We start from the raw sequence: 11,601 nt of genomic DNA on the forward strand, positions 1-11,601 counted from the left end.
ACTGGTTGATTTCCTTAATGTTCCCCCCATCATTTATTTATTCATTCATCATCTCTTCATTTAATAATTCATTTATTGAATCATGTGTAGTCAACTCTCTTCCTTTTCTCCATCTGTCGTGTTGTCAGATATCTCAGAAAGGCTTTGAAGCTATTTTTAGTGGTGAAATGTAACCGAGTATTTTTCTTAAAGTACTTTAGTACACATGCAAGGTGCTTGTACTGTAAGTATTTCCATTATATGCAACTTTCTGCTTTTACTCCAGAGGTAAATATTGTGCTTTTGCTCAGCTATATTTATCTAAACAGTTTTAGTTACTAGTTACTTTTCAGAGAAGATGAAAACTGAAGCTCCTAGAAGTATAAAATGTTATTCCCAAACAACACAAAATCCTAATGAGATTCTTATCAAATGACTTTCAGACACTGCAGCACGGTGGCACAAACAGCAGCGGAGGGTCTTCTGTCTCAGTCTGCCTCTCTGTGCCTCCCTCAAACCCATTCTTTCTTCCCTCTTCCAAACCACTCACCACCCACATCCAGTCACTCCTTCCTGCCCAGCAATAACCCCTTTCCCACCAATCCCTGTCACCTGACCGTCCACCCACCTGCTCACCTGTTTCCACTCATCCTCGTCAGGCTTGCAGCACTTAGTCAGACATTTTTCCACTCACTTGTTGCCAGAGAGTTAAAGTTGTCATGTGACTTACACCTGTGCTCCCTATAGGCTCCATAATCTGTTATCTGCATTCTGAACTGATCCCGTCTGCCTGCCTCTGTCTGCATTCGGTCTGTGACAGCTGAATGGAAAACCACAGTTACACATTTGATGCCTGATGCATGTAAAGATCACTGAAACACGTCAGGCTGCGTAACTCAAATAGGCTGCAAGTACTGTGCTTTATACATGACTGAAGGGTCAACGCAAAGAATCAAGTGTTAAACAAGTTAGTTTTAAGTCTGTGAGTTTGCAGCAACACAGAGTGAAAATCAGCAAGATTATTATTATTATTATTATTATTATTATTCTAAGATTATTTTCAGATGATCTCGGGCTGTAGAGGCGATGCATTGCTGCTAAATACAAACACTGACATCTGCGTTTTATCTCCCGTAGTGCACAGCAATGAGCATGGACAAAATATTAGGAACACTTTTCAATACATAAGTAAAGCTTTATTTATATACTTCTTAAAACAGTTGAAGAGTGCTTCACACTCACAAAATAAAACATGAAAAAACAAGATATAAAAAATACAATATCAAACAGCACAATGTGTGCTGTCATTTATACCTTAATGAAGCAATATTTCCTAACAGTGATGCATGAGAGTAGTTTCAGGATCCAGAGGAGTGCCTTAGTTCCCCAGCACAATGTGCATTTCGTGTTATTCCATTTGTGATTTTTACTATAAATCTGTTTCTAAATGGAGATGTTACATAAGGATAAAAAATTGTGGGTTTCAAAAGTACACTTTGTAGCTCTTGTTTGTGTCCTTTTCACTTTCATTCGCTCTTGTCTCAGAAGCTCCTGTTTGTCAGATCCTCTTTCTTTTCCATGGTATTGATTTACATATACTGTAGCTGGTGGCAAAGAGGTCAGATTCCACATTTAGCCATGCATCTGTTACAAAGTTAACATAGTTTTCAAAGTACACATTGGTTATGTAAGTCTTCTGTTGTCAGACACCAGGAAGGATGAAAACTGTATTATGTCTAGTGGAGCTATGTCGCCTCTAGAGTAAGAGATTTTATTTCGGAGGCATATATTATGCAGATTCATCATGATATAATTTACATCATGTTAGTAGGAAGAAAGTCATTTACTGGCAATCAGCTCATTAATACAGTAATACAGGATAGCTCAACTTGCTTCCATCCTCCTCTTAAGATTCTCATAATTATCTGAAATATTTTAAAATAGACAAATCTGTGCAACGCATCATTCTTGCCATTTTGCCTCGATAACAGGGAATCAGCAAGAACTTCCTTCGAAATCAGTCAAGGAGGGGTACATCCCAGCTATCCCATTAGCTGGAGGTAGAGCAGAAGAGCCTGAGAACATTGAGAATTGTGGGTAGGCGTCATCAGGGTCCTGTAAAGCCTGCAGGATGACTATGGGTAACTTGATCTCGGGGTCTGAAGCATACTTGATGTCCAGAGAGACCTGTGGTGGAGACACAGTCAGCACTCATCATCACGATAAGGCAGCCCTGTTGACGTAAGGACTTACTGACGGGGGGAGAGATACGCACCCTGAGCCTGTACTCGCGTTTGAGGACTTTGCAGTTTAAGATGGACGGAAGCGTGGCGGAAGGGATGTTGATGATCCTGGTGACAGCCTGGCCTCCAGAAGGCGGGACGGCGTCGCCCACCTCCTTCAGGATGTCTGTGGTGCGCACTTTCCTCTTCCCCTTTGCCAAGTAACTGCGCTTCTCATACAGATGGTACTTGGGCTTAATGTCACGGGATGAGCTGTTCTGAATGTTGGCCACAACTTTTATGCCTTCACCTGCAGAGCAGAGCAGCACTTAACACACAATATCTGTCTAACTTCTGCTGAACAGTCTCTTTGGCTGCAAGCAGCAATTACAAAATACTGATTAATGCTAAAATGTTACCTAACATCAGCACAAGGGTTACAAAAGAATACAAGTGTCTTCAGTGTCTTAATATTGGTAACAGTAGCCACCATTAGCTACTGCATTTCAGACATTGCGTGCTGTGTTATGAAGGTGCAATCCTCCAGCCTAGAGCATATGTCTGGATGATCTCTCTGCTGTTACTGTTGCTACATCCATCATTTGAAGTTGTCTTATCTTTCGACCATAAACCGTTCCCATGAGCAAGGGGACTTTGAGCTACGGTTCAGCTGTGAAGAGGTTATGTTTCACTGCAACGCAATGCTAAGATAATCTGTGAGGTGAATTCAGCTCACACATGATTCAAAATAACCTTGGTGGTAGCCGGTTCGTTCAATATTTACATCCATGGCCACTGCCCCTGATGAAAAGAGCTTCATTTTCTTCTCTGTGTTGCCGTACTGTGGAGCCTGACAGGAAAATGACAAATTAGCAAGAGATGGTGTCACTACTTGTGACTGCAGCAGAGTCAAAGTCAAACTGCAAACACACTGGATGTGCATTTGCGAGTGTGTGTTGTAAAGTGGGTACCTTCAGCATTAGATCGCTGTCTATCGTCCCATTGTGAACGAGGGTGAAATGTGCCTTAGCTTTGCTGTCTGCTCTCATCGACCTCTTCAGAATTGCCTCCACTTTGTACACAATCTTTCCAGACGAGCTTTTGAAGGAGGATGGCAGGTCTCTGCAAGAGGTGACAACACAATGTACCCAAAGGACCAGATAAGTGACAGTCACACTTTCCGTAGCGCTATATTTAGATGTGCGTTCACGTTTAAAGACATTGGTATTATAGTTATATTTTAGGCTATTTATTTCGAGACAACTCACTGTTCAGGGATCTGAAATTTGAATGGGTAGACATGGCAGCCCTGGTCAACAATGTTGTTACCTGAAAGGCATCAAAGTTATTTAACATGGCTTCCATCGCTGACTGTAGCGAGGTCTATTAAGCAGACCATGAATCAATACATTTCTAGCCCTTGTTACCACTTTGACAGGTAACAGTGTTAAATCAGAAAGACAAAATTCAAGAACAAACCACCTGTGAGAACCTGTGTTTGAACATCAGGTCAGTGACAGTCTTGAGTTTTCTTACACTTTGCAGTATGTGTATTCCTTTAAATGCAACAGCACCACATTCACGAAATACACTATGAACACAATAAATCTGATTGCAGCAGGTTGCTCTTAAATTGAATGTCATGAACTCACTTACCCTGACCCTCCGGAATGATGAATTCCTTGATGCTGAAGTATTTCTCTTTGTTGAAGTACGTTACAGTTGTTTTTCCATAATGTTCAGTCCATTGGACTTCTGCTTTGCCCTTCAGCTTTATACAGAGTAAATCCACTTTGCACTCTTTAGTCAGTTCTAGGGTGAGTTGTCCAGTAATATAATCACCGCTGGTGAAAGTGTTGCTGCTGTTAATGGGATTATATCCCACTGAAAAGCTCTTAACACTATTTGACATGATATACTGTGCGACTGCCAAGCTCAACTGTCAGTGCAAGTGAGGACGGAGATTCTGTATGTTGGGAGGTGTGTCTCTGTCTGCAGATAGACACTTTGGTTTTGGTAATAATTAAACCACAATACTGCAATAAATCTTGCTCCATGGTTGGAACTGCAGGTAGATGTCAAACAAAGAGGAATCCAGGAATCCAGAAGAAGTGTGTCAGTTCAGCTGAGGTCAAAGGTGTGAGGATAAAATACTTGAAAGCACCATAATGTCAGCAAATATATACACTTTTACAGAAATGTGTGCAAGAATCCCTCATTACCTTTAAATGTCATTCTGGAAAGCAGTTCTTAGTAAGACAGTGATTATTTAAGCAGTGCTGCACAGTCACAGAAAAGTAAAGACAACAAACACGTTTCATTTCCATATTTTATAATGTTGCAGCTGAGTGTCTTATTACAGTACAGTACATAATTTAATGTAAAGCTCCATGGCCTGCTGATATCAGACTGGCCTTGAAGCCATCATGAAAACAGCCGTGGGTATGTGGCTAAACCTGTTGTCAAGGCACTGTCAGCGGTCCAAGAGTCACCGCGCACAACTGATGGTGCTTTTCTACTGTCTTCGCCTTCGACAGTGACATCCTTGTTGTTTCATGGGGTTAACGTCATCATGCACGTCATCCAGGACCAACTATGTGAAACATGTGTGGGAGGTTTCAGCACTCACTTGACAGGTTTGTGGTTCTTTGGGACAAAAATATTTTTAAAGGACATGATACAGAGGACAAGCAAGCAAAGCAGGGACAAGCATGACGAGCAGAGCCTCCCAACCCTAACCTTCACACCGCGACCCTGTGTGATGCTGCCCTCTACAGGAAACCAGGTGCACTGCATCATGTTCAGCTTCACCTAAACATTACGTATGTTGATCCTACTAAATTCCAATCCTGTAAAGTGGCTTCATATATTTAAAAAAAAAAAAAAATCATCCAATTTCATTTTCACACAGCAGCAATATGAGCAGCCTGAGATGATGTGAACCCACGTTTGAAAAAAAAAAAAAAAATGAAACTCAAAAGTCTATAAAGGGGTTTAAATGTGCAGAGATGAGTTAGTGAATCTAGACAAGAACAGCAATGGAAACACACACCAATAATCACAACTCTGGCGTTGTGTACGTGGTAATAACATTGAAAGTGTTCCTCTCATCCAAAGCGTTAAAGTTTATGCCGAAGTTCTTTAAAACCTGGCCGAACATCGCTGAGACTCGAGTTAAAAATATATATATATATATATAAATACATATACCAGGTGGTCACACATATATATAAAATAACAATACTGATCAGTGAAAACGTTTCCTTTCAGTCAAACAGTCGATTCTGGAGGCTTGGTCCGGCTGTGACACAAAGTAAGAGGCTGTCACTCGTTTAAATGACTGTAACTCAACACTGTCGATGAGACAGAACGGAGCAGACAGAGTGCGCATGCGCACGACCAGCCCTGATTTCAGGCGGAGGCCAGCAGATTCAGGGAGCTGCACAGGACTGAAGAGGAGGCACGAGGAGTCAGATCATGAGTGACTGACTCCTGCAGCTCTCTCCTGCTCTCACCTTCCACGTGAGCTGCTGCAGCTTCGACAGAGCTGTGAAGGAAAAACGCATTTTAATCGATTTCATTTCATCACAAAACATCTGCGAAGTGTAAACACCGGATTGATTAATCTCTTTGTAATGTATAGGATCGACTATATTATTTCAAGTCTATTAATTTAAATGATTTCCCAGGTGAAAAATACTTCAGTGTATTTGAAATGTAATTTAAGTGTAGAAATGTGAAGTGTTTGACATGTACTTTTAAAAAGAGTACTTCTAACTGGATGTCATTGAATTCTACTTAAATGTATCAAAAGTACTTATAAAAGTGTACTTCACTGTAAGTGCAATATAAATTGTACCGTAGTCATCAGTACCCTTTCATTTCACTTCATTTTAAGTGTATTTAAGTATATTTACAACTCACTGGTGATACAATTGTACTGCAAATGTGTTTTGAATGCTCATGAATCATGACTGGTGTCCTTCAGTACAGCCAAGTGGTGCTCAAGGACTCAAAGAGAAGGCTTCAGAATACTCCTGCATGTAACCCTCCTGTAAAGGAATTTTTACGCTTCAGATTTTTATCAAACACACACAAAATAACAAATTCTATCATCAAGCAGATCCAGATTAAGCTAATCAGCCTGATATTTACTGTGCACACGAGTGGTTTTCATCTAAAGCTCAACAATGAAACAAATAACTTCATTGTATATGTTGTTTATTGCCTCACTATTCTTTGTACATATTGTTTATTTTCGGTTTTCACACTTATCGTTCACTCTTTTGTCTTTAGTCTTTTTGACCTATGCAAGCACCTTCCTTGTCAGTGCGCACACACTTGGCCAGAAAAGCCGAATCTGACTTTCCAAAAATGTTGAACTGTTCCTTTAACCAAAATGCACAGGAACCTTCATGTCTCACTGATGGAAACGTGCACATTTCAGAATGAAATCTTTCATATTTGAGACTTCCACTGAGAGGAAAGGGTTAACTACGGCAGGTTTTTGCAGTTATGTGCTTTTTTTTTTTTTTATTGAACACCCGCCAAAAGAATTCCCGCGGCAAAACAGGAAGGCGCACAAACAATGCCGGTCAGGGCTGAGGAGACTCCGGAGGGGTGTTGAAAGACCCAACAACCAGGCAGAGCCAAGCCCCGCGTCACCCTCTGACTGATCAACCCTCAGACGTGCTCATGTGGTTCCAGGAACGGTCATGCCTCGCAGTGCTTCACGTCCTCTGTCGTGAGCAGCCTGAGATGATGTGAACCCACGTTTGACAATCATGAAACTCTCAACAAAAGTCTATGAAAGGGCTTAAATGTGCAGAGACGAGTTAGTGAATATCAGCACACTGGCTTCCTTAGAGTGAGTGCCAGCTGAATAGCAAACAGCAGACGGCCTTCCTCCAGGAAAAGAAGCTGATGGTGTTCGCAATGATACATAATTTGACTAAAATCAGTGAATTTAGTTTATGTGGTACTTGCAGCATCTTCTCTGCTGAAGGGAGCAAAAAGCAATTTGGTGCATTGACCAGTTCAGCCGAGCATCCAGCTGTTTGCACGGCAGGTCTTTGTTATCATCATCATCAATTAGAGAACATTCACCTTTAAAGTGGCAACATTTTAATTCGGTCATGTTACAGAGTAAAATACTTCAGGTTATTGATATTATATTTTCAGGACTACAGAGATAATATATGAACATTTAGCAGATTAGATTTCACATACTGCAGCATATTTTCCACCTTTCCATTAGAAATACACATCAATAATCAAAACTCTGGTGTTGTGTAAGTAGTAAAAACACTTAAATGTCACACATCTTCCTCCCAATGCGTCAATCTACTCAGTCGTGCAGTGATACAGAATAGATTTCCTGTGGATGTCCACAATAATCCATAATGAATATATAAAACACACACAGTCAGAAAACTGATTAAAGGCAGTATGATGTTGAAGTCTTTGGCTTATATTCAATGTACTGAAGAGTCAGTCGCTTCATAAAAAACCACTAAGGTGCATATACTTTTAAACCTGACATGGCATTTTGATATAGTTTGGTTCATATAGGTCCTGTGAACACGCAGCTGCCATGAAAAAGATTCTGCATGATTTGACGTATTTCACCAGCAACATATGCAAATACTGAAAAAACGCTCTTTGTAACAGTAAACATGAAATCAATTTACAGTGTTGAGGTAGAATAATAAAATAAAGACGATGCATGCAGTGGTTAATACTACAAAACAGGAAGACATACCAAAACATCAAGTGGTATACAATAAAATACACAGACAGATACTGACCCTTCACCCTGATGACGGGTCAAAATCAGCTGGAGGGCAGGAAGTGAAAACCGCGATGGGCGAGATGGAGGACAGTTCTTACTGTGCTAGTTCAGATGAAATTACGTGATGGAGAGGAGCGACTGTTCAGCTGCACTGAAGGATCTGCCTCCTACTGAGGCAGCAGATGTAACCAACTACCTGCTCATTCAGACGTCGCTGTGCTCTAGAAATCAAATGAAAGCATATAAAAGTATGGAGGCATGCAACGTTTTTGTTAGCGGTCCATTGCAATTCAACGGCAGGGTACGTTTACTTTCACTCGTCTTCTCTGAAACTGTTAACACCAATTTAAACAGCGTCAGCGCTGTTGTTTGTAGCTATCACTTTAAATCTATCACCACAGATTTAAAACAATAGTTAATGTTACACCATCATCCGACTCAGCTCCTCCTGACCGCAGACCGTTCACAAGCCATTTTTCCGTCATTTTTCGGTCAATTTCTCACATTTGTCACACATGTGAACAACAACTTTTGGTACTTGATAAAAGCTCCTCCTGGTTTCGCAGTTTGGTTGATTTGAGCAACCGTAAACAACGCGAAACATTGACATTTTAAGTGTGTGCTCCAGAAAATCACTTCCTGCCCTCCATCTGCAGGTCACACCACAACAAAAGAGAGGTGTGGCGTCAAATGCAAACAAGCTATTACAGGCTAAATGGTTCCAACATGAGCAAAACATCTTCAAAAGTGTAATTAAACATACAAAAACAGTGATGTTACAATACAAACTGTGTATTGAGACGTAAACAAATGCTCAGTGGCAAAGGCCATCGACTCAGGTGAGCCCGACACTAAAACCTGAGACAGAAAGCTTCCTGAGGAACAAGTCAGACTGTGAGGTCACAGACAAACATCCCATCATCATATCACACGAGACACCTGTGAAACAATTCAAGATGTCCGCACATTTACTCACAAATAAGATGGGGGAGGAGCGTTAACAGAGGCATCACACAGGATGATGGGAACCAGCACTGTGAGCTCACTGCAAGCCCCCACCTTCAGGCTCACCTACGGGAGACACAAGAAAGACACACCGACCTGAAAATCATCAGCATGCTGTTTTCAAACTATGATCCACTGCAAATGTTAAGTTTTCAGCATCTTGTAGCTCTGCACCATCAGACCACTGGTCCGTCACTGGTACCAACCTTAATTGGGTATTCAACCTCCAGGATGCTGCAGTTAGAGATGGAGGGCACTGAGAGCAGAGGTATAGTGACCATGATCTCAGCGTGCACGTCCGAGGTGTGACCGCTGATGGGCTGTCCAGTCTTGGACACCAGGGTCTTGAAAAACGTGTTACTGTGGACCCTGTTTTGGGTGTAGAAAACCTGTTTCTGTTGCAGTTTCACCTCTGGAGTAACTGTTTGCGACGAAGCGTTATCTATGTCACAAATGATTTTCACAGTTTCACCTGGAGGAAGAACAGACAGTGATTGGACGAGGTTATTTTAATAAAACTATCATGATTATCTCATGGATGGATGGGTGGATACAGTACCAGGGTGGAAGGCTTTTCTCTCTGTACTGACTGTCATTGAGACAGAACCTGAGGTGCACAGCAGACCACACACCGTCATGCTGTTGGAGCCTGAGAGAGGAGCCTGCAGAAAAACAGCAGAGACAGCGGAGCAGCTGAACAATGATGCACCGGACGAAAGTTTGCATTTAATACTTTGATTTCATATCTCATAAAATAGCTATTTAAGCACTAAGACTGAGGGGGGAAAACGTCAGTCTGGGCGATGCAGCTACAGGTCAACTTTTACTCATTAAAATATATATAGTACATATATACACACCATGTAATCACCATTTAATTTGCTTTTATCTGGTTTTCCTGAAGCTGTCTCTCATTCTTTGCAGCTCTGAGCATCACTTCCACTTTGTTTGTGCTTTGCATTGTGGGACAGCAGTGTCCGTCAACAACACACTCAATGAGGCAATGTCCTGACAAGGGGCCCTCTGTCAAAATCTAGTTTTCACACCTTTACTATCTCAGTTACTGTCTCACCAGACTTGGAGCCAAGCTGTGCTCCAGTATAGAAACCGTACAGGCCAGACAGAGTGGGAGGTTTAATGAGGGTTAATAAGGGCCCAGCAGCTCTTCGTTTCCCCCTCTCAGGGTAACGCGGACATGGATCACTCACCCACAGCTCTGGCTGGTTGGGATTGATGTGGTGCACGAAGTTCAGCTCTGTCGCAAAGCTCTTGGACAGGTGCCAGGGTCTGTTGATGGACACTGTCAGGGAGTACACTATTTGTCCATGTACCCCGCGGAAGGACGATGGGAAGTTTCTGCATTGTTGAAAAACAGAGGAGACAAGATACTCAACGTTTTGCACAACTTTAACATGTTCATGCTCAGACGTTAGAGAAAACTATCCTCAAAGCATCTGCAGACCCCGCGCTCACATGGTACAAGACATCAATGTCGCTGCACCCTCGGTTTGGTTTTCAGTCTTGTTCCCAAATAGATTTTTCCACCTTGAAGTGACAGCCCGTGCACATCAATGCATCTGTGTAAAACACCGTGTGAAAAACTCAGTGGAGAGTGCTCATACACACCCCTGCGGGAGCTGACAGGTGAACGGATACACATGCGTGCCGGGCTCAAGTCGAGAGGCCACACCAGAAGCTGCAAGAGGAACACAAACTCAGTGACTTCACTCAACAACGACGGATTGTTTGCAGGGCTGCGTGCCTCCAGACGGCCTCCCTGCTGCATACCGCTGTTTTCTGCCAAGACGATGCTGGAGAAGTTAAAATACTCCAGCTTTCCCGAGAAGTTTCTTCGGGTCCTCCTCCTCTTCCTCCCCCCACCTCCGGAGGTGCTCCAGTGAACATGCACTCTCCCCGTCACGGTCATCGTTATGGAAGTGATCTTCGTCTGCTTTGTGAGGTCGAAGGAGATGTGTCCTGTGATCAGATCCCCGCTGGAGACCGTGTTCTTCTCATTCAAAGCGTTTAAGTTTATGCCGAAGTTCTTTACAACCTGCCCGAACATCGCTGAGACTCGAGGTTAAAAATACCAATAATGATAAGAATCAGAAAAAAGATTGTAGAGTAGAAAAGCAGAATTTTTCTTGCAGTGAAACAGTCGGTTTGGTCAATGCAAAGGAAAAAGCTATAACTCAACACAGTCGATGACAAGAAAATACAGCGCAGACAGACTGCGCATGCGCCGGGGGACCAGCCCTGATTTGGGGCGGAGCCCAGCGAGAGACAGGGAGCAGGAGAGGAGGCACGAGGAGGCAGGTCATCAGAGGTGTGTGAAATCTGCTCCGCACCTTTCCTATGAGAAGCTGCAGCATCAACACAGAGCTGTGAGGGGAAAGAAACAATTCAGATCTCATTTCAATACAAAACACACCTGAGAAATGCAAACACTAAATGGATTAATGTCTCCGCAAAGCACAGGAGTTGACTGACTGTATTATTTTAAGCTTAATCAATAATTTATTGATTTCCCAGGTCAAAAATTAGCATAATCTCATGTATTAGAAGTATAATTTAATACTAGAAAAGTTATTACAAGGACACTTT

At 42.2% G+C, this 11,601-nt stretch overlaps 2 protein-coding genes across 3 annotated transcripts; both read right to left on the reverse strand.

The window, feature by feature from the left end:
• Positions 1-1,896: 1,896 nt before the first annotated feature.
• Positions 1,897-3,582, reverse strand: LOC143320319 (arrestin domain-containing protein 3-like). The gene is made up of 5 exons (XM_076729844.1): positions 3,470-3,582; positions 3,173-3,323; positions 2,955-3,051; positions 2,255-2,511; positions 1,897-2,166 (listed from the first exon to the last, which is right to left on the reverse strand). Exons 2-5 carry the CDS (start codon positions 3,248-3,250, stop codon positions 1,975-1,977), a joined length of 624 nt encoding a protein of 207 aa, XP_076585959.1. The 5' UTR covers positions 3,251-3,323; positions 3,470-3,582; the 3' UTR covers positions 1,897-1,974.
• A 3,661-nt stretch (positions 3,583-7,243) lies between these two features.
• LOC143320383 (arrestin domain-containing protein 3-like) lies at positions 7,244-11,229 on the reverse strand. 2 transcript variants are annotated; one of them, XR_013077152.1, is made up of 7 exons: positions 10,786-11,229; positions 10,624-10,693; positions 10,206-10,353; positions 9,557-9,659; positions 9,204-9,469; positions 8,557-9,063; positions 7,244-8,491 (listed from the first exon to the last, which is right to left on the reverse strand). XR_013077152.1 is itself a non-coding variant. In XM_076729945.1 (6 exons), exons 1-6 carry the CDS (start codon positions 11,060-11,062, stop codon positions 8,965-8,967), a joined length of 963 nt encoding a protein of 320 aa, XP_076586060.1. In that variant the 5' UTR covers positions 11,063-11,206; the 3' UTR covers positions 7,244-8,964. The 2 variants fall into 2 exon arrangements, 1 of the variants encoding a protein (XP_076586060.1); XM_076729945.1 differs by having other exon boundaries at positions 7,244-9,063; positions 10,786-11,206.
• Positions 11,230-11,601: the final 372 nt, after the last annotated feature.

The sequence above is a fragment of the Chaetodon auriga genome, chromosome 5, assembly GCF_051107435.1.
Source record: "Chaetodon auriga isolate fChaAug3 chromosome 5, fChaAug3.hap1, whole genome shotgun sequence".
Taxonomy (NCBI): Eukaryota; Metazoa; Chordata; class Actinopteri; order Chaetodontiformes; family Chaetodontidae; genus Chaetodon; species Chaetodon auriga.

What these genes read in the sequence shown, in the direction of transcription:
- LOC143320383 (XM_076729945.1), bottom strand. Translation starts at nt 11,062, where the DNA reads ATGTTCGGGCAGGTTGTAAAGAACTTCGGCATAAACTTAAACGCTTTG. An exon ending in GAGAAAAGCCTTCCACCCTG is followed by an intron (nt 9,470 to 9,556) that starts GTACTGTATCCA and finishes TTCTTCCTCCAG; the next exon opens with GTGAAACTGTGAAAATCATT. An exon ending in AGGTTGAATACCCAATTAAG is followed by an intron (nt 9,064 to 9,203) that starts GTTGGTACCAGT and finishes TGTCTCCCGTAG; the next exon opens with GTGAGCCTGAAGGTGGGGGC.
- LOC143320319 (XM_076729844.1), bottom strand. Translation starts at nt 3,250, where the DNA reads ATGAGAGCAGACAGCAAAGCTAAGGCACATTTCACCCTCGTTCACAAT. An exon ending in ACAGCGATCTAATGCTGAAG is followed by an intron (nt 3,052 to 3,172) that starts GTACCCACTTTA and finishes TTTTCCTGTCAG; the next exon opens with GCTCCACAGTACGGCAACAC. An exon ending in ACGAACCGGCTACCACCAAG is followed by an intron (nt 2,512 to 2,954) that starts GTTATTTTGAAT and finishes TCTGCTCTGCAG; the next exon opens with GTGAAGGCATAAAAGTTGTG.